Source organism: Microcaecilia unicolor, chromosome 1, assembly GCF_901765095.1.
Source record: "Microcaecilia unicolor chromosome 1, aMicUni1.1, whole genome shotgun sequence".
NCBI classification, from domain to species: domain Eukaryota; kingdom Metazoa; phylum Chordata; class Amphibia; order Gymnophiona; family Siphonopidae; genus Microcaecilia; species Microcaecilia unicolor.
The window spans coordinates 491,289,592-491,314,503 of record NC_044031.1 but is presented as its reverse complement, the minus strand read 5'-3'; the positions used below and the strand labels follow the sequence as shown (position 1 = coordinate 491,314,503).

The window sequence follows — 24,912 nt, the reverse complement described above, 5'->3', positions numbered from 1 at the left end:
CCAGAACCTATTTGAGGTTTAGAATCCAGCTCCATCCCCTTTAGGCCCCTCTTTGCAGTCGTGGGCTGCATTAAAAAAAGATAATAAAATGGCCTGTTGCACCATTTGTTGTTCTTTCCCTCTTTTTATTCTGTTTAAGGCAGTCTACAATTCTGCTTGTCTTCAGAGAAAATGAAGTTAGTTGCTTTGAAGCATGTATTATATGAGGACAGCAGAACTTGAATCCACACAACTGTCCCATCTCCCCATTGGAATTGTATTCCTGTAGCTAGTAATAGACCTAGGAGGTGCCAGGCAGCAGTGGCAGGTGGGAACAGACAAGCATTCACTGTGAGACAGACCAATTGCATCTAGAAAAAGTTGCTGGGGTACTGTTTATTTTGCTGGGCTTTGTCAATGTTGTCACCCATGTGTGATGATTCAAGTCCTGCTGTCCTCGGAGAGTGCCTGTTACAGGGAAGTAAATTTGTTTTATCTGTCAAATACTCTACACGCCAGCTAGGGTGTTATGTTCACAGCCCCAAATTTGACTGACATACCTTCCATTGGCTAATGCTAGTCTAGATTGCACCCATCAGACTGCATTCTTTTACCTGACACTAGCCCTGTGGAATTTCCTGCTATAATACCATAGAGCATTCAGTAATGACTAACTGAGGCATTGGCTGGGTTGCTTGGTAGATCCTGGTCAGTCATGGTTTAAATTAGAGGAAGAATAGGCTCTCCCCTCTACTATCTTCTTTTTACCTTTTTCTTCTTTGTCATGATATTTTATGACTGTTTTTTTTTTTTTGCTTCTTTTTGGTTCATATTACTTTAAACTTCTTGATTTTGTTAGAATAGTGGTATATCAAATTTGTGAATAAATATAATCCCTGCCATGGCCTATTGCATAAACACAAGTTTGCATGTGTTAAACTCCATGTGCTATTCAGCCTGTCTCTAAAAGATAGGTTTTGAAATATAAATTATAGCTAACTTCATTCATCAACAAAGTCCAGCTTTTTCATAATTCTGTGGAGTTGTTGGCAATGAAAAAAGTAAAGACTGCTGAGAATTCTTGAATTTGCCTCCAGAAAAAGATCTTAAGTTGTTGGATGACTTGAGCAAGTATTTCAGGGACCTATAATATTAGAATTATGGCTCATCTGTTGTACATAGTGCAATATGCATACTATCATTCAGGGAGCCAGAGGGTTTTTTTTAATCTAATCTGTCCATTTAAGCACAGTCTGATCTGGCAGCCATCCATTCTGAGGCAGTTGAATATGAAACCTCTTATGTGTTCACACATATAGAGGCTAATTTCACAAAAGGTCATCTAGATAGGAAGTCAAAGTAGGTGCTTATTTTATAGACAAGCTGTTTTTACTGTGCATACATTGTGACTATGCCTCCAACCTTGCATGTGTTCAGCACATATAGAGGATAATTTCACAAAAGGTCACCTAGATAGGAAGTCAAAGTAGGTGCTTATTTTATAGACAAGCTGTTTTTACTGTGCATACATTGTGACTATGCCTCCAAACTTGCTTACATGCTGGCCTAGAAAAGTATGAGCCTTCTTGTCAATGGGCACTAGATGTAATTTACTTGGATTTCAGCAAAGCCTTTGACACAATTCCTCATAGGAGACTCTTAAATAAACTTGACAGGCTGAAGTTAGTATCCAAAGTGGTGGACTAGATTAGAAACTGATTGACAGACAGATGTCAGAGGGTGGTGGTCAATGGAATTCTCTCAGAGGCAGGAAAGGTGAGTACCGGAGTGCTTCAAGGATCAAGATTGGGGCCAATTCTGTTCAATATATTTGTGAGTGACGTTGCCAAAGGGTTAAAAGTAAGGTTTGCCTTTTTGCGGATGATACCAAGATTTGTAATAAAGTGGACACCCAGGAAGGAATGGAAAAACATGAAAAGGGATCTGCAAAAGTTAGAAGTATGGTCTAATGTTTGGCAATTAAAATTTAATTCAAAGAAGTGCAAAGTGATGTATTTAAGGTGTAGAAATCCAAGGGAGCTGCTGTACCTCTTAGGTCTCTTATGCACAGACAAGGGAGAGGGACCTTGGGGTGATGGTGTCTGAGGATCTTAAGCAACAAAACAGTGTGTCAAGGCGATAGCCATAGCCAGAAGGATGCTAGGCTGCATTGAGAGAGGTGTAACCAGCAGAAGAAAGGAGGTGTGTTGATGCTCCTGTACAAGTTGCTGGTGAGGCCCCACCTAGAGTATTGTGTTCAGCTTTGGAGGCCGTATCTTGCTAAGGATGTAAAAAGACTAGAAGCAGTCCAGAGGAAGGCGACAAAAATGATATGGGGCTTGCGCCAAAAGACATATGAGAAGCGACTGGAAGACCTGAATATGTATAACCTAGAGGAAAGAAGGGACAGGTTAGATATGATACAGACATTTAAATACTTAAAAGGTATTAATATAGAAGCAAATCTTTTCCAGAGAAGGTAAAGTGGTAAAACTAGAGGACATAAGCTGAGTTTGCAGGGTGGTAGACTTAGGAGTAATGTCAGGAAATTCTTTTTCAAGGAGAGGGTGGTTGATGCTGGGAATGCCCTCCTGAGAGAGGTGGTAGGGACAAGAACAGTGACTGAATTCAAAAAGGCATGGGATGAACACAGAGGATGTCTTAGAAAATTAATGGTATAAAAAAAAAAACAACCTTAAATGGCTGCCTGTGTGTGGATGTGTGAGTGAGGATTAGATGGCGACTCCGGCTATGAAGAACTAAGGCTGGTGCTGGGGAGACCTTGTAGGTCTGTGTTCTGTATATAGCAATCCAGTTTAGGATGGGCTGGAAAGGGCTTCAATGGCAACTTCAGTAGCTGGAACCGAGAGTCATGCTGGACAGACTTTCACGGTCTGGGTCCAAATGACAAGACGGGTTTGAATAGGCTGGTGTGGGCTTTGATGGCAACTCTAGTAGTTGGAGCATAAAGATGGAGCCAGGCAGACTCTATAGCCCAGAAACACCAAAGAAAGAACATGATCAAGTATATAATACACGTTCATTGTTGATCTAATCATGAATTGATATTGAGTGTGACTGTTGGGCAGACTGGATGGACTATTCAGGTCCTTATCTGCTGTTACTTGCTGTGTTTACTGTGTTACTATGTGCATAGTTTCATGTGTATATACCATGGTTTAATTTGATAAAAGCACTATTCTTTGGGTAAAACACCTAAGTAAATGCTTCATAAAATTACCCCTATAATATCTTTGCTCCCCTAGATCCCTCCCCCACCCCCTCAAAGTTGCTGGTTCACAGGACGACATCCATGCTAAGCTGACAGGAGCACCTTGCACTGAAAAGACACTCTTTGGTGATATGGTAGAAGAGATCTTAGATATGCTTAAGGAATATTATACCACATTGCAGTGTCTCTTGGTTGCAGCTCAAGAATCTACATCATTCTTTAGACTGGGGTTCTCAACCTAGTCATCTGGACACACTCAGCTGGTCAGGTTTTCATGATATCTACAATGAATATGCATGAGATAAATTTGCATGCACTGCCTCCATTGTATTCAAAGCTCAATTCCTTTAGATGACCGAGCACAACCTTGTATGAGTGCACCTGTCTCCAGATAGCTTGTTGAGGGATGCACTAGCAAGAAACTGGGCATAGAGCCTCCTTTGCTTTAATTCACCCAACCCTGAACTAATTTCAAAGAAGGCTGTTTGTTCTTCCTCCATGCAGGCTCCAAACCTTTTTAACCCTGATAATGCAGAATGGTATCCCTGTAGTTGGTCAAACCTCATCAGGGCTTCTGTAACTGCTAAAGTTGTTTAGAAATCTGCTTCAGTGTAGGCTGGCAGGAAAAAAAACAGCGCTTGGTCCTTACTTCATGCCTTCACTTTATATTAATTCTTGAACCAATCCACAGTCAAATTGCATCCTTTGTGACTTGTGCAACCCTCGTTTCACCATCTGCTTGAACTACTCCCCAATAATAGCCAAGTTTATTTATAAAGATGCGTGATCCTGAGCTTGGTAGTCAGCCCATTGTGTGTTTGATTATTTTCTCTGTTGAGAAGCGGGATCGAGAGCTTCTTACCTGTAACAGATGTTTGGGGTAGACAACAGGATTAATCTGACACACAGTCCTTCCTGCTTCTGTTAGAGTTGTATTACTCCTTGAGCTATGGTGCTGAATGAAGAGACTGTTGTGCCCAGAACCAGTGCATGCAAATCGCTCTTATGAATATTCATTGTGGATATCCCAAAACCTTACTGGCTGGGGTGCCTCCAGGATCAGGTTTGGGAACCATTGCCCTGAGTGAACCTTCAGCCATGGATCCCCCTTCCAGTAGTCCTAGCATCTCTGCTTTCCTATCCCATCTCTGTAGCCCTGCATTTCTTCTTCTCTTCTCTTCCCTACCCTACCATCACCCAGGTGTCCAGCATCTTTCTTCTTCCCTGTCTGCTCCAACATATGTGCTACATCTCCCTTACCTGCTCCAAGGGGTCCACCTTCTCATTCCCCTTCTCTGCCCCCTACACAGGGTCACTATCTCACCCCCCTGCCACTGCTGCTGCCACCGTCCTCCACCTGGTCCAGAAGGGAGATTTTAGGCCAGTACTGGATTTCTGCTAACCTCCTCCTGATGCATTTTGGGACCTGCTGTACTGGTTTCAGTGGGTAGAATCGGGGACTACGATTACCACTTCTTTGGGTGGACAATTTAAAAGCTAGGCTGGCCAAAAAGTCTCTCTTCTGGAACCTGGCAACTGCACCATCCTACCTTTGCCTGACCCGCATCAAAATGAAAGTGTGTAGTGTGGGGCCTTATGCAGCTGTTTATGCGCAAGGTTTATTGTGCTACAAATTTCCTGTTGAAGGGGGTGGGATGTGGTAAGCATTTAGCAACACAGGTGTTCAAATGCCTGCAGCTGTTGTGCTGCTGCCTTGTTGGCCATGTTAGTAGTGCATCGCTGCCCCTGACTTCTGTTGCCCTTGGTGGATGCCTAGTCCTTATAATGGAAGGGCTGGGCCTTTCTGTACAAGTTCAGAGGTCTATACCAATTCTGAACCCTAGGGAAGCTGTGATATGGGATAACTTTACCTGTTGTGTGCCTGTTCATCTGTTTACAGAGAATAGCTGTTACAAGTATCAATGTTGCTAATCTCTGTTCACCCTTTAAAGCACAGTTTTTTACTATTTATCATTCAGAACTAAATAGAACATTTAAAAAAAAAAACTTTTTTCTTTCTCCTTTACAGGAAATTTTGTATGTGTTTTGCTCGTGGTTGGCCTCTAATCTTCTGGTAAGGTCTGTCAGGAAGTGAGTGTCTTATGAATACAGGTACTCTGGCAGGATGTAACTGAGTGTAACAACAACAACAACAAAAACTGTGGTCCTCTATAGTAGACTGCAGACATGAAAGAAAATAACATTCTGTTTTAAATTTTACTTTCAAAAGGTGTAGAATTTTATATGATAGCACTGTATTTTGGAAAGTGCTCATTTCAGAGTTGACAGCTTTCTCACTGACTACTGAAATGTGATTTGGGGAATAGTTATCAAGCTGTGTTAGGGCACTAACTCATATTGTTTGACCCTTAAACAACATGGGTTAGTTTAAATGGTTCTAACACTGGTTTTGGTGTCCTAATATTTAGGTTGCCCATGACACATAGTAATAAGATGCAAATGCATGTAAAGCAGTTCATTACTATGTAAATACTATAACCCAACTTGACAAAAAGCTGGGATTATTTTACTGCCCAATTCCCCAGTCGCTCCTGCATGTACTTGCGCCAACTCCAAAAATGGCACTACCAACACCTAGCGGTAGCCTTTTGATAGCTAGGTTTTTTTCCTGGGTAGGCAATCCTGCGGTACTGAGATACTGAAGGTTGGTGCCTCCTATGGTGAATCAAAGTGCAGTAAGAGTCTACTTTTTAACCGTATATTGATAACTATCCCACTTAGTCTTTTGTATCTAATTTTAAACTTGCCTTGAGAAGGAGGGCAGTATTTTCTGTGGAGTGGTGATGTTCTAGATTTTTATGCTTTTATAGAGGAGTGTGGTAGCCGTGTTAGTCCACTCTTAAGGTTATCAATAGAAATCAAACAAAATAAAACATGGAAAAGAAAATAAGATGATACCTTTTTTATTGGACATAACTTAATACATTTCTTGATTAGCTTTCGAAGGTTGCCCTTCTTCGTCAGATCGGAAATAAGCAAATGGGCTAGATGCGATACATTCCTTAAGTGGGAACCAGTGTAATTTCTCTCTCAAGGGTTTAGCGCTTTCATATTTTGTTCTTTTGAATATGAGTCTGGCTGCGGTATTTTGGGCTGTTTGGAGTTTCGTGATGATTTGTTCTTTACAGCCTGCGTAGAGTGAGTTGCAGTAGTCCAGGTGACTTAATACTATTGATTGTATCAGATTCTGAAAAATGTCCCTTGGGAAGAAAGGTTTTACTCTTTTGAGTTTCCACACGGAGTAGAACATTTTTTTTAGTTATATTCTTCATGTGATTTTCAAGTGTGAGATTTCGATCAATGGTAACTCCCCAAATTTTCAAACTGTTTGAGACAGGGAGGGAAAAGTTTGGGGTGGTTATAGTGTTGAATTTATTTGTGTTGTATTGTGAGGTGAGTATGTGAATCTTAGTGGTTCTGCTGGACATCTACCAACCCCTTCGAGTTAGTAGCCAAGGAGAGAATCTGAGAAACCAGTCTCTGCTTTCCCTGATCCTTGTAACGTTGTAGGCGGGGTGGTCCTGCAGGCCACCTAGCGGGGGACCTCTGGGGAGGCCCTCCCTCTGTGTCCACCAAATCCTCCACTCTCCCATCCTTACTATATGGAATTTAAAACAAGATATGCCGACCCTGGCAGCTGGAGACAAGTGAGCAGGCAGGCTGGTGGCACTTCAGACCATAGCAAGCAGTTGGCTGCTGAGAAAGCTGCAGTGATTCAAGCAGCAAGATGGGGTCGTCAGGCCACATGAGGTTGCTAGACCAGTGAGAAGAGGCTTTGCATGCCTCTGCTGCCTCTTCCTGCAGTTAAGAACAGTGTCCATCTTGTATAAGGCCATGTGTTCTCATGTGGGCATGGGTGTGCAGAAATGTGCAGATGGTGGGCTTAAGAGGCGCTTTGGCTCTGTACAGGCAGGAAAAGTCCGAGTGGAGTGGCTCTTGCTATAAGTTAGATCCTTATTCCTGAGTAGGGACCCTTCATAACTTCCTAGGCTTATGCTGGGTTTTGAACTGATAGGCTTGCTGGTTGAATGCAGGCCCCCCTTTTGAGGCACCGAAAAGCTCCTGGGCTTCTCTATAGCAGGAGGAGAGGATGGGGTTTGTAGGATAGATTTTGTGTGTGTTTCTCTCTTTGACTTAAAGGTAACGTACAGGTTTATTTTCGAAAGGGATCGCCGGCGATCTTCCAGCATAAATCGGGAGATGGCCGGTGATCTCCTGATTCCGGCCAAATCGGTATTATCGAAAGCCAATTTTGGCCGGCTTCAACTGCTGTTTCGTCGCCGCATCAGCCAACCTTCAAGGGGACGTGTTGGGAGGGTAACGGGGGCGTGGGTACGAGATGGCCGGCTTCGCCTTATAATGGAAAAAAGAGGCCGACTCGAACGAGCATTTCGCTGGCCGGACTTGGTCCATTTATTTTTAGGACCAGATGACCACCGGAGGGAAGCGGGGATCACCTCCCCTTACTCCCCCAGTGGTCACCAACCCCCTCCCACCCCCCAAAAAAAACAACAAAAAACTTATTTTGCCAGCCTGAAATGTCATACCCAGCTCCTTGACAGCAGTATGCAGGTCCCTGGAGCAGTTTTTAGTGGGTGCAGTGCACTTCAGGCAGGTGGACCCAGGCCCATCTACCCCCACCTGTTACACTTGTGGTGGTTAATGTAGAACCCTCCAACCCCCCCCCCCCCTCAAATCCACTGTACCCACATGTAGGTGCCCCCCTTCACCCCTTAGGACTATGGTAATGGTGTAGAGTTGTGGCGAGTGGGTTTTGGGGGGGATTTGGGGGGCTAAGCACACAAGGTAAGGGTGCTATGCACCTGGAAGCTATTTTTTTTTGTAAGTGCCCCCTAGGGTGCCCGGTTGGTGTCCTGGCATGTGAGGGGGGCCAGTGCACTACAAATGCTGGCTTCTCCCACGCCCAAATGCCTTGCATTTCGGCAGGTTTGAGATGGCCGGCCATCGATTTCGCCGGCACCGTTCAATTATGCTCCTCATGGTAACGTAGTAAATGACAGCAGATAAAGACCTGTATGGTCCTTCCAGTCTGCCCAACAAGATAAACTCATCGAGTTTGATTTGTCCTTGCCATTTTCAGAGCACAGACTGTAGAAGTCTGTCCAGCACTCTTCTTGTGCTAAAAGTTCTGAAGCTAATGTCAAAGCCCCTTAAAATTTACACTCAAGCCCATCCATATCTATTCAGTCACGATCAGGGCGTAGACCGTGGAAGTCTGCCCAGCACCGATTTTGCTTCCTAATTACTGGTTTCACCACCAAATCTCCACTAAGATTCCGTAGATCCATTCCTTCTAAACAGGATTCTTTGTGTTTATCCCACGCATGTTTGAATTCCATTACCATTTTCATCTCCACCACCTCCCGCGGGAGGGCATACCATGTATCTACCACCCTCTCTGTGAAAAAATACATAAGATTTCTCTTAGGAATCGCCTTAGCTATTTTTCTGCGCCGTTTCACTATGGGCATTTGCAGGCTTTAGCACCCAGCTTTGAGCATTGGCCTCCTAGTGCGGCAAGAGGAAAACCTGAAGAAGCAGACATTCAACTCACACACCACACCCTCCCCTCCATCCCCATTTGGTATCTCTCTCTCTCCAACCCAAATCCCCAGCCCCAATACAGCACCTCTCCCTCATTCTCAAACTCCCCAAACCCCATGTCCCAACTTCCAAATAGAGAGCTGTGCAGGAATAGAAATTTCACCCATCCCTCCCCCACCCTACCCAAAAGTAGTTATTTCATTTAATCATGTTACTAAAATACATTAGAGGCTCTGGCAGAGACCATTTTATGAAGTATGTATTTTTCCCAATAATTCCAAATAAGCAAAAGCCCTTTATTAATTTGGAAATATTAATTGGGGGAAAAATACATACTCTGCCAGAGCCTCTAATGTATTCAGTCTAATTCTCCCTGAAGAATAATGCTTGCATTACTTTGTTTGAGCCACATATTGAATTTGTGTTCACTCTAATAGATTGCACTTTTCAGTACATCAAAATATAGAAATCTTCATGCAAGCAAGGTAGATCATATATAAAAAGTAGGAATGAGAATGGCTTAGCGTGCAGTAGATTGCCTCTGGATGAATGGAACCTTGTGTGCCAGCAACTCATTAGGGAAGATATGAGGGGCTCTAATTCTTTCTCCTTTTGTTGCTCAAGGGGGAAATAGTGATGGTGACTTCCTGCCCTTGGGCTTCACAGAGCTGTGGCAGCTCCATTTTATCTAGGGTGTTATTATTTCTTGTCACACATCTTGGAGTTCTTCTCTGAATCCTTCTGCCCTACTGCTTCCTGCTTGGGTAACTAAGATGGGACTAACCTGTGGAACCGGACCTTGGTTTCTCCGAGGACAAGCAGGCTTATAATTCTCACAAGTGGATGATGCCTACCCGCGTTGCCTGGTCTGGGATTTACCAAAGCTAAATGAGAGCTTTGTGGAGCGCGAGACACACTCCATTGCGTATGCACGAGTGCCTTCCCTCCCGCTGTGAGAGTGCTCATCTTTTACCATGGTGAGGAGGAGATTTTTTACCATCTCCTCACATCGCTTGGTCCTCGAGAGCTTTTTTGAGCTTTTTGGATTTTTTTATTTTCTTTTTTCGGCATTTATTGTGTTCCTGTTGTTGGAACCTCCATCCTTTAATTTTCCTTTAATCCTTTTGTAATTTTTGCCTGGTTTTAAGTTTCCTTTTATTTTCGGTCGTCGTCAGGCCGCTTTTAGGCCTTGACTTCAGTCGGGAACTTTCCCTTTCTTTTTCCATGCCTTGCCCCTTTTACAGGCACCATCGCGTCATTTAATTTAGTTGACAAAGCTTTTCCTTCCATGTCCACAAAGGTTTTCAGAGGCTTCAAGCACTGTACCTGGTGCAATTGGACACTCTCTGGAAAAGACACCCATTCTTGATGTCTACAGTGTCTTGGGCCCCACTAACTGTGTTCTCTGTCTTCACATGAAGGACCCAGGTTTCCAGAGAGGCTCAACAAGAGAGGATTTTTGGAGTCCTTTCCATTTCCTCGGCATCAACATAGAAGTCAGAGGCGGTGGCATAGACGTCGAGCATCACACTGGCATCGGGAGCATCGGTATGCATGGCTGCTGCTAGATCCTTAGACATTGGGAGCAGTGAAGCATCAAGTAGGTCTCCTTCTGCCTTGAGAGGTCTCCTGCAATGCAGTTACCCGGGACAATCCATTGTATGATTCAACCCTGAGGCGACAAGTAGATTCGATGTCGTTCTCATTGGCACAGAGGAACCTTGGTGACACGCTTCAGGCAAAGGCCAAGAAGCATCATCATTGGTCACCCTCGATACATGGTGCCGGGAGCTCCGGGGTGTTGAAGGATTTGACACCTGAGAAGCATCAGCGCCGGAGGATCGCTCCTTCTCCATACAGGAGGTGTCGATGTGATGGTCTTCCAGCAGCCGAGATCCAGCTTCCTTGTCGACCCCAGCAATTCTGCAACCTGCGCCTGAACTGGCACCCCAGCTTTTCCCAGTGTTGACCCTCGATGAGAGCATCTGGGCCTTGCGCCCTGAGCTGCTGGATGGCCTTATGTATTTGCATTGGGGTGCTTGCGCCTATCCTATCGCCCATTGTGGCTTTGCGTGATCCTTAGCCTGTGGTGTGGCCTCCGACACCGATGCCACATGTGGCCCTGGTGTCAACTGCCATCCAAGCTGGCACTCTCTCGATGTCAATGGAGGAAGCTTCGCTGGAGTTGAGGCAGGAGCCGGCTTCTGACGCTGTTCCGAGGACGTGGTTCCTCTGCATCGAGGCAGGTTTGGTCTTGACACGCCCATCAGGAGGTGTTATGTGACATTGAGGAGGAGCACTCATATGGGATTCAGATTAGGACCCAAGGTACTTTTCCTTGGAGGAGTCCAATGGAATTCCCTCTTAACCCTCCCTCCATCGGAAAGGAGACAGTCTCCTCCGGAGAGCCTTTCATTTCCATCTTTTGTAAAGGAAATGACTGATGCCATTCCATTTCCTTTGGAAGTGGAGAATAAGCCCAGGGCCAAGATGCTCGAACTCCTAGACTACACATCTCCACCTAAGGAGGCTGTGACTACACTTCTCCACGAGGTACTCAGGAAAGTCCTCATCAGGAACTGGGAGCCCCCTTTTTTCAGTCCCAGGAAGATTGACACCCAGTATCTGATCCACAGTGTGCCTGGTTTTTATAGGCCTCAGTTGCCTCATAATTCCATGGTGGTGGAATCTGCTTTCAAAAAAGCCAGGAGTTCCAGGGACTATGCCTCGGCACCCCTAGATAGAGAAGCTGGAACCCTGGATTCTTTTTGGAGTAAGATGGACGAGTCTTCAATGCTCATTTCCCGAATACAATCTTACCAGCTCTTCATGAGCGTCCACTTGCGAAACTCTGTGCGCAAGTTGTCTGACCTGGTTGACAAGCTCCCTTCGGAGCAGGCTGAGTCAGTTTGCCAGTTGGTCAGGCAGCAGAAGGCATGTCAAACGTTCTTGGCCCGGGACACTTAGAACACTTTTGATGTGGCATCCAGGATCTCTGCCCAGAGTACAGCAATGTGTAGACTCTCATGTCTGCATGCTGCTAACTTGGAACATTGTGTTCAGCAGATGTTGGTGGATGCCCCATGCTGGGGGGATAATCTTTTTAGAGAGAAGGCCGAGGAGGTTGCAGACCAAATAAAAAACCACACTGATACCATCTCTTCTCCCACCAGGCGCCTTCTACATCAGCCTCTTCAGCTAGGAGGACTTTTGGTAAGTCAAGGAGGAGTTTCTGTTACTATTCTAGGCATAGGTACAACTCTTCAGCTCAGGCTCAACCCTAGCTTGCTCATTCACGTCAACAACGTGCATCTAAGGCGCCCCTGCGGCTCCCAGTCAAAGCAAGGGACGAGCTTTTGACTGGCTTCAGCAGAGCATAAGTGTCCATCCCGGACGACTTGCTGGTCGGGGTGAGGCTGAAATTTTTTCACCAAAGGTGGCCTTTTATAATGTCCGACCGGTGGGTTCTTCAAGTAGTCCATCTCAGATACACCTTTAATTGGCATCTCAAAATTACAAATTGCCAACTGAGAGTTCATTCCTTCAGCTCTCAGCACAGGCAGGTACTTGCAGAGGAACTGTTTGCCCTTCTGAATGTCCATGTGGTCAAACTCATTCCACCAGGGGAAGATGGGCAGGGATTCTATTCCAGGTACTTCCTTGTGCAAAAGAAAACAGGGGGGATGCATCCCATCCTAGACCTAAGGGACCTGAACAAATTCCCAGTCCGAGAAAAATTCAGAATGGTTTTCATGGGCACACTTCTCCCAATGACTCGGAAAAAAGATGACTAGGATGCATATACTCACATCCCGATACATCCAGCCAACTGGATGTATCTTCGTTTTTGGCTGAGAACACACCACTTTCAGTACTATTTCAGCTCCTAGGGTCTTCACCAAATGTGTAGCGGTAGTTGTAGCATCGCTACGCAGACTGGGAGTCCACGTGTTCCTGTATCTCGACGATTGGCTGGTAAAGAGCACCTAAGAGGAGTGTGTTCAGGTGTCCATGTAGATGACTATTCGGGTGCTCGAGCTACTAGGGTTTGTTTTAAACTACCTTGAGTCCCATCTTCACCCTGTCCAGCGATTGGAGTTCATGGGAGCCCTGCTCGATACTCAGACGGTTCAAGCCTACTTCCCGGAGACGAGATCGGAAAGTCTTGTCTCTCGTCCAAGGTTTGTGCCTCTCAGCAGGTCACAGCTTAACAGTTGTTGAGATTGTTGGGCCACATGGCCTGCAAAGTGTATGTCACACCCATGACATGTCTTCATTTGAGATCAGCTCAATGGACCCTGGCTTCTCAGTGATACCAAGCTACTGAGAGTCTAGGAGATATCATCCAAGTGTCCCCAAAGCTTGCACGCTCCCTTCAGTGATGGACAGTTCGATCCAGTTTGACTCTGAGACTTCCATTCCAAATTCTTCACCCACAAAAAGCGCTAATGATGGCTATATCTCTCCTGGGATGGGAAGCTTATGTAGTTGGGCTGCACACTCAAGGAGCTTGATCCTCCCAGGAAACGAATCTTCATATCAAGGTCCTGGAGCTCCGGGTGATCTAGAACGCTCTAAAGGCTTTCAGAGATCAGCTACCTCACAAAATTGTTCTCAACCAAACAGACAATCAGGTTGCAGTGTATTATACCAACAAGCAGGGGGGCACCAGATCACACCCTCTGTGCCAGGAGGCCATCTGAATGTGGCATTGGGTTTGCCAACATGGCATGTTCCTTTGAGCCACTTATCTGGCGGACAAAAACAATACCCTGGTTGACAGACTGAGCAGGATAATGTAACCTCATGAGTGGTCTCTCAATATGGGCATAGCCTTCAAGATCTTCTGAGCGTGGGGCACCCCCTCAGTGGATCTTTTTGCCACTCAGATTAACCACAAGGTCCCTCAGTTCTGTTCCATGCTTCAGGCCCATGACAGACTAGCGTCAGATACCTTTCTCCTCATTTGGGGGCAGGTGGTCTGTATGCATATCCTCCCATACCTCTAGTGGGTAAGGCTTTGTTGAAACTCAAGCAAGACTACAGAACCATGATTCTTATCGCGCCGTACTGGCTGTGGAAGACATGTTTTTTAAAATTTATTTTTATTTTATTTTTGTTACATTTGTACCCCGCGCTTTCCCACTCATGGCAGGCTCAATGCGGCTTACATATACATGTACTTATTTGTACCTGGGCCAATGGAGGATTATCCTTCGAAGAACCATGGGGATTGTAGCGTTTTCCGACCCTCATCACACAAAATGAGGTGTTGCTTCTGTATCCCAACCTCCAGTCTCTGGCTCTCACAGCTTGGATGTTTAGAGCCTAGAATTTGCTTCCTTGTGTCTTTCAGAGGGTGTCTTCCGAGTCTTGCTGCCTTCCAGGAAAGATTCCACTAAGAGGTATTACTCTTTTAAATGGAGGAAGTTTGCCGTCTGGTGTGAGAGCAAGGTCCTAGATCTTCTTACTTACCCTACACAGACCCTGCTTGAATACCTTCTACACTTGTCAGAGTCTGGTCTGAAGACCAACTTCGTAAGGGTTCACTTTAGTGCAATTAGTGCTTATCAGTGTGTAGAAGGTAAGCCCATCTGTGGACAGCCTCTAGTTCGCTTCATGAGAGGTTTGCTTTTGTTAAAGCCGCCTGTCAAACCTCCACCAGTGTCATAGGATCTCAACGTCATTCTCACCCAGCTGATGAAAACTTCTTCTGAGCAACTGAGTTCCTGCCATCTGAAGTACTTGACCTGGAAGGTCATTTTCTTGGTGACTTCTATTTCAGCTCGTAGGGTCAGTGAGCTTCAGGCCTTAGTGGTGGATGCACCTTATACTAAGTTTCATCACAACGGAGTAGTCGTCCACATGCACCCTAACTTCCTTCTGAAAGTGGTGTCGGAGTTCCGTCTGCCCCAGTCGATTGTCTTGCCAACATTTTTCCCTGACCTAATGCGAAAGCAGTTTGCACACCTTGGATTGAAAGAGAGCATTGGCCTACTAGATTGAGTGGACATGGCTCCAGTTCGTCCAGCTTTTTGTTTCTTTTGATCCCAACAGGATGGGGGTCGCCATCGGGAAATGCACAATCTCTTATTGGCTGGCAGGTTGTATTTTCTTCTCTTAATGCCCAGGCTGGGCTGAACCTACAGGGTCATGTTACAGCTCATAATCTCAGAGCCATGGCTGCGTCGGTAGCCCACTTGCAGTCAGCTTCCGTTGAAGAAATTTGCAAGGCTGCAATGTGGTCTTCCCTTGTAGTTGTCACCTTTTTAAAACCCAGATACCCTAACCATATCCTCCGGCAAATAGTTCCAGAGCTTAACTATTCGTTGAGTGAAAAAATATTTCCTCCTATTTGTTTTAAAGGTATTTCCATGTAACTTCCTTGAGTGTCCCCTAGTCTTGGTACTTTTGGAACGAGTAAAATATCGATTTATTTCTACTCGTTCTACACCACTTAGGATTTTTGTAGACCTCAATGATATCTCCCCTCATCCATCTCTTTTCCAAGCTGAAGAGCCCTAACCTCTTATCCTTTCCTCAAGGATGCATTTCTCCCGCTGGCTCATTATGGCACATGAGTTTACCGTGAACCCTAAAGGGTAGTATGGGGAAAAAGAGTACATACGAGGGTACCACCTTGACTTTCAGAAGCCCAAAATAATCGGAGAGGAGGCTGAAATTGTTATAGATGATTTTGGGGTGTACAGTCGGATATTCTTTAGTTTTATTGACCAAAGGGTACAGGCTTATAAAATCATAATAGTGTATTTTCTCACCCCATTTAAACTGATAGTACACAGACACATTGGTGTTTGTTCTGCCTCCAAAAAGGGTGTCTTGTGGGTCTAAATGTTCAGGTAACGTGAATTCTTTGCTTTGTTCTTCACCGAGGAAGATTTGGACCAGTGCCAGAAATGGTATTCAAAGCCGACAAGTCGGAAATACTGAATGAAATCTCTATAAACCTAGAGGATGTAATGAGGCAATTTGACAAATTGAAGAGTAGCAAATTTCCTGGTCCAGATGGTATTCATCCCAGAGTACTGATAGAATTGAAAAATGAACTGGCAGAATTATTGTTAGTAATATGCAATTTATCTTTAAAATCGAGCATGGTACCGGAAGATTGGAAGGTAGCCCATGTAACGCCGATTATTTAAAAAAGGTTTCAGAGGGGATCCGGGAAAGTATAGACCGGTGAGCCTGACGTCAGTGCCAGGCAAAATGGTAGAGACTATTATAAAGAACAAAATTAAAGAGCATATTCAAAAGCATGGATTAATGAGACAAAATCAACATAGATTTAGTGACGGGAAATCTTGCCTCATCAATCTATTACATGTCTTTGAAGGGGTGAATAAACATGTGGATAAAGGGGAGCTGGTTGATATTGTGTATCTGGATTTTCAAATGGTGTTTGACAAAGTACCTCATTAAAGGCTCCAGAAGAAATTGGAGAGTCATGGGATAGGAGGTAGTGTCCTATTGTGGATTAAAAACTGGTTAAAGGATAGAAAACAGAGAGTAGGGTTAAATGGTCAGTATTCTCAATGGAGAAGGGTAGATAGTGGGATTCCTTGGGGGTCTGTGCTGGGACCGCTGCTTTTTAACATATTTATAAATGATCTTGAGATGGGAGTTACTAGTGAGGTAATTAAATTTGATGACAACACAAAGTTATTCAAACTTGTTAAATCGCAGGAGGATTGTGAAAAATTACAAGAGGACCTTACGAGACTGGGAGTCTGGGCATCTAAATGGCAGATGACGTTTAATGTGAGCAAGTGCAAAGTGATGCATGTGGGAAAGAGGAACTCGAACTATAGCTACGTCATGCAAGGTTCCACGTTAGGAGTCACTGAACAAGAAAGGGATTTTGGCGTCGTTGACGACACGTTGAATTTCTCTGCCCAGTGTGCTGCTGCGGCTAAGAAAGCAAATAGAACGTTAGGTATTATGAAAGGAATGGAAAACAAAAGTGAGGACGTTATAATGCCTTTGTATCGGTCCATGGTGCGACCACATTTCAAATATTGTGTTCAATTCTGGTAACCCCATCTCAAAAAAGACATAGTGGAATTAGAAAAGATACAGAGAAGGACAACAAAAATGATAAAGGGGATGGGACGAGTTCCCTATGAGGAAAGGCTGAAGCGTCTAGGGCTCTTCAGCTTGGAGAAAAGACGGCTGAGGTGAGATATGATAGAGGTCTATAAAATAATGAGTGGAGTGGAACGGGTAGAGGTGAATCGTTTGTTTACTCTTTCCAAAAATACTAGGACTAGGGGACATGCGATGAAGCTACAAAGTAGTAAATTTAATATGAATTGGAGAAAATTTTTCTTCACTCAACATGTTAGTAAACTGTGGAATTCGTTGCCAGAGAATGTGGTAAAGATGGTTAGCATAGCAGGGTTTAAAAAGGGTCTGCACGGCTTCCTAAAGGAACAGTCCATAGACCATTATTAAATTGACTTGGGGAAAATCCACAGCTTATTTTTGGGATAAGCAGCTTAAAATCTGTTGAACTTTTATGGGATCTTGCCAGGTATTTGTGACCTGGATTGGCCACTGTTGGAAACAGGATGCTGGGCTTGATGGACGTTTGGTCTGTCCCAGTGTGGCAATACTTATGTAATTATGTAACTGCCCTGCACTAACAAAGTCATATCCATCATTTCCCGCAAAAGCTGATTGATGACTAAATAACCGCTGTAACCTTTACACTTTCATAGCGCTCAGTTTGAAGTCTTTGAACCGCTTGTCAATAAAAGAACCTATGAACTTGGAGAGACAGTTCACCCCCTTTAATTCCCTTTCATGATCACGGTAAAGATCTGTTGCAAAGATGTAGTTGGAGTTGTGCATCCCTGTTTTGTGAATACATTCACATTCATAAATTATATACATTTCGGATGTATTAGGCCTAGCTAGCTTTGTCATGTAGCATAAATGTTTTTCCCATTTCATTAAAGAAAGGATCACCTCACTGCAAATATTTTATGACTTTGCATTTGTGCTGTTTTTCTGTGTAAGAGTTACACATGCTCCTATAATTTTGAACTGAAAAGCAAGTTCAAAGACTAATTTAGGGGGGGCTATAGTTATTAGTTGATCTGTTAAATGAATGGATAAGAAAGTTTTAAAACATGTTTATGAAGTAAGAAAGTAATGGTATTTGTTGTTTTGTTTCATAAATTAAATTTAAATGTCATTTTGTTTTCAGTTAAATATAATTTTAAATCATTTTGACACTATTCTAGATTTATTATTATTATTATTGTTATTATTATTATTATTAATGGTAAACAAGACTGCCACTGGTCAGTAAAACTAACACATTTTATGTGCTACCTACAGAGTCTAAATGACCACACCAAAGTGGAGCGTGAAAGCAGAAGGAGCTTAGTGACATCATCATGAAGTTATATGTATTTCTAGTCAACACTGGAACTACACTTACATTTGACACAGAGCTTGCAGTACAAACGTAAGAGACTTGAGTTTCATTTTTTTTACAAATTCTGACTTTGAAGGAATGTGTGGTCCATGAGTGTGTGAATGCTTGTACTATTTTCATATGTTTACTGTGGTTTTATTCTACTGCTGCATCTGTTTATCCTGTCTATAGTGCTATTAGACATACATAGCATTATCCTTATCACAAAAACTGCATATGGTGTTACTCTGTGTGCAGTCTAAAATGAGTTATTTAAAAATTATTGAAAATGCTAAAATCCTCCTTTTAAAAAAATGATCAACCATAGCTTAATCTAGTAACTGGATATTCTGCCCCCTCCCTCTATTTTTGTAATGGTTTTTAAATTAACTTGCAAGTTTTATAATTCCGGTATAATGATGTTGATACTGACCTAATTCCACAGTTCAATATTGGTCAAAATGACAAAGGTTTCAAGTGACTAACCAACTTTTTAATTTTGGTGTTTCCGTAACAGTAGAAATCCTTTTGTATCTTAGTATTTAGTCATCCATGGCTGAAAAGTGTTAGCCAGTTTAGTTTTTGTGGTAGTTGTTGGCCACCTGGTAACTGAATTTCTGTTATACCCAGTATTTCATAGTACCTACCATCAGGGCTGCAAAAGTCCCAGACACCTAAAATTAATGACCCTGCATCCAGTGGGGCTTGGGCTGATGGGCGTTTGGCCATTGAGAGCTGCATTAGCTGCTGCTGGCAGGACTTGTACAAAGGAGAGTTGGTGGCTGCTCTTAATGAGGCCTATTGCTGTACTAAGATTGAATTGGGATGGAAGGGAGGAAGTGGGATTGTTTGGATATTGTGAAGAAAGTAAGACGAAGGGAGTACTTGCAAGTAGAGAGGAGACAAGGAAGGTAATATAGAGGGGAATAATCGAACGTCGCCGGCCAAATAGATCGCCGGCGAGCTATGTTAGCGGCGGCGCTACAGCTGACCGGAACCGTATTATCGAAGAAGATGGCCGGCCATCTTTTTTTTTTTTGATAATACGGTTTAGTCCGGCCAAGTGCCTTGGAGTTCGCCGGGTTTGAGATGGCTGGGTTTGTTTTTCAGTGATAATGGAAGAAAATGGCGGCCATCTCCGGCCCGGCGAAATCCAAGGCATTTGGTCGTGGGAGGAGCCAGCATTTGTAGCGCACTGGTCCCCCTGACATGCCAGGACACCAACGGGGCAACCTAGGGGTCAGTGCGGTGGACTTCAGAAAAAGCTCCCACATGCATAGCTCCCTTACTTTGGGTGCTGAGCCCCCCAACCCCCCCCTAAACCCACTACCCACAAATGTACACCACTACCGTAGCTCTTAGGAGTGAAGGGGGCAACTACATGTGGGTACAGTGGGTTGTGGAGGGCTCCCATTTACCAGCACAAGTGTTACAGGTAGGGGGGATGGGCCTGGGTCCGCCTGCCTTAAGTGCACTGCGGTACCCATTAAAAGTGCTCCAGGGAACCTGCATACACGCAGGCCTCTAGGAGTTGTTGCTGCTGTATAACCTTGGCACACCAGTTGACACCTGAAGACTAATCTCTTTGAAAAAGTCCTTTATTTGAATAAGCACGTTTACTCACAGTTAACTGCAGATCAGGGGTTGTGCCCCAGTGGCAAAGATTCTCCCTGGTACTGAGATTAGCAGTAGGTCAGAGCTGGCAGAATGGTGTACAATGCCCTATTTCGGCCACATTCAAGGTAAGAACTAAGTTCTGTAACGTGGCTAACACGTGAAAGGGATCTAAAACTGGCTTACAAAAATGGCCACTACATCATGGACTACCGGAAACAAAACAGGGCACACTCTGACCCAGTAAGCAGGGGGAAAAGCACCATGGGAGTAGAGCCTACCAACTACCAACATCGTGAGCATTTGCTACAAGCTAGTGGAATCAAGGAGCCCAATACCCTACACCCACCACAATGCATTGCTGATGTGACTCTGCAGTGCGCATAACAGAAAAGGTGTCACACTCACCCGAGAGCCACATCAGAACCAGGGAAAGGCTGTCAGAGGATAGAACATATTCTGCTGTCATGGAGGTGGGTACGGCATTTGAGGCTGGCATACAGGCTGGAAAAAAAGTTTTTATAGTGGGTTTTTTTTTGGTGGGAGGGGGTTAGTGACCACTGGGGGAGTTCGGGGAGGTCATCCCCAATTCCCTCCAGTGGTCATCTGGTCAGTTGGGGCACTTGTTTGAGCCTCTTTAAGCCAGAATCAAAAGTTCAGTAAGGAGTTTTGGCTGTACTTTGATGCAGTTCAAGTCTATCTTGTCCCAAGCACTCCAATTTCTTTTAATACTTGCCATGGATTCAAGCTCCCAATTCCAGAGTTGCTTGCAATAAAAAAAAAACAACAAAACAAGACCTTTCCCAACAGAAACTCTGGGTCACAACCATACACAGTTGTGCCCCCAACTCTCCACCCACTTGTCAAGGTTTTACGGTTCTGGTTACCTGGAGCCACCCACTTGTCTGTTAGGTAAGTAATAGCAAATGGGAATTCAGAATTACAGTTTAAGCTGAGACTCACTCTGCTGTAATCTTCATTGGCTGCTCAGGACAGAGCTCTCATTCCTCTACAACTTCCATATTTTCCTTCAGCGGCTCAGGAAGTATTTCCAGGCTACTCCTAAACAATATTGACTGGCTCACCTTTATCCACAAGTTTGTTCATCCCGTCAAAGAAATATAATGGATTGGTGAGGCAAGGTTTCCCTTCACTAAATCCATGTTGGCTTTGTCTCATTAATCCATGCTTTTGAATAAGCCCAGTAATTTTGTCCTTTATAATAGTCTCTACCATTTTACCCGGTTCAGACGTCAGGCTCACCAGTCTATATTTTACCGGATCACCTCTGGAACCTTTTTTTAAAAATCAGCGTTACATTGGCCACCTTCCAATCTTCTGGAACCATGCTTGATTTTAAAGATAAATTACAAATTACTAACAATAGTTGCGCAAGTTCATTTTTCAATTCTGTCAGTACTTGGGGATGAATACCATCCAGGCCAAGAGATTTGCTTCTCTTTAATTTGTCATATTGCGCCATTACATCCTCCAGGTTGATAGAGATTTCATCCAGTTTCTCTGACTTCTTAGCCTTGAATACCATTTCTGGCACCGGCATGTCGCCCAAATCTTCCTTGGTGAAGATCAAAGCAAAGAATTAATTTAATCTCTCTGCTATGGCTTGCTCTTCCCCGATTGCGCCTTTTACCCTTCGGTCGTCTAGCGGTCCAACCGATTCTTTTGCCGTGTCTTGCTTTTAATATATCTAAAAAATAATTTTTACTATATGTTTTTGCCTCCGATGCAATCTTTTTTTCAAAGTCTCTCTTTGCGTTCCTTATCAGCACTTTGCATTTGACTTGCCATTCGTTATGCTGTTTCTTATTATTTTCAGTCTGTATTTTTCTTGCCTGTATTTCTAATACAAGGGTATCCTTGTTAATTATAGTTAAAATAATAAAGATAATGAATCATATTTTCAGTCTGTTCCTTCTTCCATTTTCTGAATATCATTTTAATAGCTTCCTTTACCTCACTTTTTAACCATGTCGGATGTCGTTTGGTCTTCCTTCCTCCTTTTTTAATACACAAAATATATTTGGCATAGGCTTCAAGGATTGTATTTCTGAGCAGCATCTACGCCCAATGTAAATTTTTGACCTACACAGCTGCTCCTCTAAGGTTTTTTTTCACCATTCTTCTCATTTTACCATAGTCTCTTCTTTTGAAAGATAAATGCTAACGTATAAGATTTCTTGTATGTATTTACTCAAAAGCCGATATCAAATCTGATATTATGATGACTGTTATCAAGCGGCCCCAGCACCATTACCTTCTGTACCAGATCATGGGCTCCACTAAGGACTAGGTCTAGCATTTTTCCTCTTCCTGTTGGCTCCTATACCAGCTGCTCCATAAAGCAGTCCTTGATTTCGTCAAGGAATTTTAACTCCCTAGCATGCCCTGATGTTACATTTACCCAGTCAGTATCGGGGGAATTGAAATCACCCATTAATATTGTGTTGCCCAGTTTGTTAGTCTCCATAATTTCTGATACTATTTCTACATCTGTCTGTTCATCCTGTCCAGGTGGACTGTAGTACACTGCTATCACTATTCTTTAATCTTTATACATGGAATTTCAATCCATAGGGATTCCAAGATGTATTTTTTTTTCTGCTGAATTTTCAATCTATTTGATTCAAGGCCCTCCTTAATGTAAGGGAAGGGGAATGGGACTTATATACTGCCTTTCTGTGGGTTTTCCAACTACATTCAAAGCGGTTTACGTATTATATACAGGTACTTCCATATCATCATGCTGATTAATCCATAGACTGGTGGGTTGTGTCCATCTACCAGCAGGTGGAGATAGAGAGCAAAGCTTTTGCCTCCCTATATGTGGTCATGTGCTGCCGGAAACTCCTCAGTATGTTCTCTATCTCAGCAGGTGGTGGTCACACACAGCAGCAGCTCTGGCTAGGTCTCCAAGCCTAATCTTTAGGTTTTGTTGAGTACCTGGGGTTGAGGGCTCTTCTTGAGCAAGTGCAAACCTGGTGGCGCCAGGTCCCTCCTTTTCTCCCCCCTCCCGCTGGCTCCGTTAAAAAAAAAAAAAAAAAAAAATTTGGACATCCTTAAGGGCGTTTATTTCGACGTTTATTTAAACGTTTATTGCAGCTACTCACTGGGACACCAGGTCGTTACAGCTCGGAGCGAGAAGCAGATAATTTTTACCTTTTTATAGCGGGCAGGGGGTTCCCCGATCGATCTCCACGTGGCCTATGGCGTTGGAGGGCGAGGGCGCGAAGAATCGCTCCCCGGACCGCGTGTGCGCTTCTAGCGGGGATGCGGGGGTTTTAAAGTCTGATTCGCCCTTGTTGGGTGTCAGTTTGGAGGCCGGTCAGTGTCCCGGGTCTTCCTCCGGTGCGGCGGTTTTTCCCGCCATAAACACCCATCCCCCGCTGCTCGCCTTCGCCATCTTGGCCGGCCACTCTGCTCGGACGGCTTCTTCTTGGGCCGCCCTTGAGCTGGGAGACGTTCATGCCATGGCCGCCCTTGATTTGGGCGACGGCAAAAAAGCGGCTAAAGTTAAGCGCCGTTCTTCCCGCGCGGCTCCTTCGCGGAGTGTCGCGCCGGACGCCATCTTGGATGCGCAGCATGTTTCTCCCCCGCTCTTGCGAGCGCCGGTTGAGGGTGCGTCTAGGGCTGTGGCCCAGGCTGCTGAAATACACAGTCTGGGGGGTTTCTCCCCCGAGTTTATTTTGCTGCTGCATCAGGCCTTCCTTATGCAAAACGCTGCCCCTTCTCCCTTGTCCGACAAAGGGGTTGAGGCCCCCGGAAGTAAACGCCCTCGGGTGGATTCCCAGGGCTTAGAGGACTCTGTCTCCTCTGATGTAGATGAGGACAGCGTATCTGAGTTCTCCCAACGGTCCTTTGGGGATTCCTTGGAGGAGACGGATTCCCGCTCGGATGGAGCTGATGACCCCTCTGCAGCGCGGATCTTTCGCTCAGAGGATTTGCCCAACCTGTTAGTGCAGGCCATGAGCATTTTGAAGATTTCCTCTCCAGAGGACGTCTCTCCCTCAGCCCCTGTTGGCTCCGCCATTATGCTGGGGACGAAGCGCCCACCTAGAACCTTCCACGTGCATGATGCTATGCACACCTTAATTTCGGCTCAATGGGATGTCCCGGAAGCGAGCCTCAAAGTGGATAGGGCTATGTCCCGCCTCTATCCTTTGCCTGAAAGTGAACGTGAGGCCTTTCTTTGGCCTACCGTGGATTCTTTAATCACTGCGGTGACTAAGAAAACGGCGTTGCCGGTGGAAGGTGGCACGGCCCTAAAAGACGCCCAAGACAGAAGATTGGAGGTGGCTTTAAGGTTGTCCTTCGAGGCGGCTGCCTTAAGTTTGCAGGCCTCAGTTTGCGGCTCCTATGTGGCCAGGGCGTGCCTGACGATTGTGCAGCGGGCTTCCCCCTCGGATCCTTCCTTGAGGGCTGACTGGCCGGCCCTGGAATCGGGCTTGGCTTATTTGGCAGACTTACTGTATGATGTCTTGAGAGCCTCGGCTAAAGGTATGGCTCAGACAATCTCTGCGCGGCGCTGGCTTTGGCTGAAACATCGGTCTGCTGACCATGCCTCTAAGTCCCGCCTGGCTAAGTTGCCTTTTAAAGGCAAGCTGCTCTTTGGGGTCGAGCTGGACAAAATTGTGACCGATCTCGGCACGTCTAAGGGCAAGAGGTTACCAGAGGTCAGGGCTCGGGCCAGTGGTGCTCGCCCTGGTAACTCCAGAGGACGGTTTCAGGAAGCCCGTCGGTACCGCCCGGGCAAGTCGGGCTCCTCTGCCCCCTCTTCCTTCAAGAGGAACTTCTCCCCCAAGCAGCATTCCTTTCGCAGAGACCGCCGTCCCGGAGGTGCGCCCTCTGGTCCTCCCCCAGGGTCTCGTACCCAATGACGGGGTCCTGGTCCATGGCCCAGTGCAGATTGGAGGACGCCTGTCCTCGTTTCTGGGCGAGTGGACCAGGGTAACTTCAGACGCTTGGGTGCTGGAAGTCATCAGAGACGGCTACAAGCTAGAGTTCTGCCAACCCTTAAGAGACGGGTTTGTACTCTCTCCCT

At 44.9% G+C, this 24,912-nt stretch overlaps 1 protein-coding gene across 4 annotated transcripts in view; it reads left to right on the top strand.

Annotated features, from left to right (window-relative positions):
• Positions 1–24,912, top strand: part of RB1CC1 (RB1 inducible coiled-coil 1) — a 387,073-nt gene that overhangs the window by 32,257 nt on the left and 329,904 nt on the right. For 2 of the 4 annotated variants that reach the window (XM_030214384.1, XM_030214360.1), the window contains exons 2-3: positions 5,241–5,285; positions 18,161–18,290. In XM_030214384.1, coding sequence (XP_030070244.1) covers positions 18,220–18,290 — 71 coding nt within the window. In that variant the 5' untranslated portion in view covers positions 5,241–5,285; positions 18,161–18,219. Of the gene's footprint in view, positions 1–3,397; positions 3,475–5,240; positions 5,303–18,160; positions 18,291–24,912 lie in introns of those variants that run through there. The other 2 variants (XM_030214369.1, XM_030214376.1) reach the window with 2 other exon arrangements.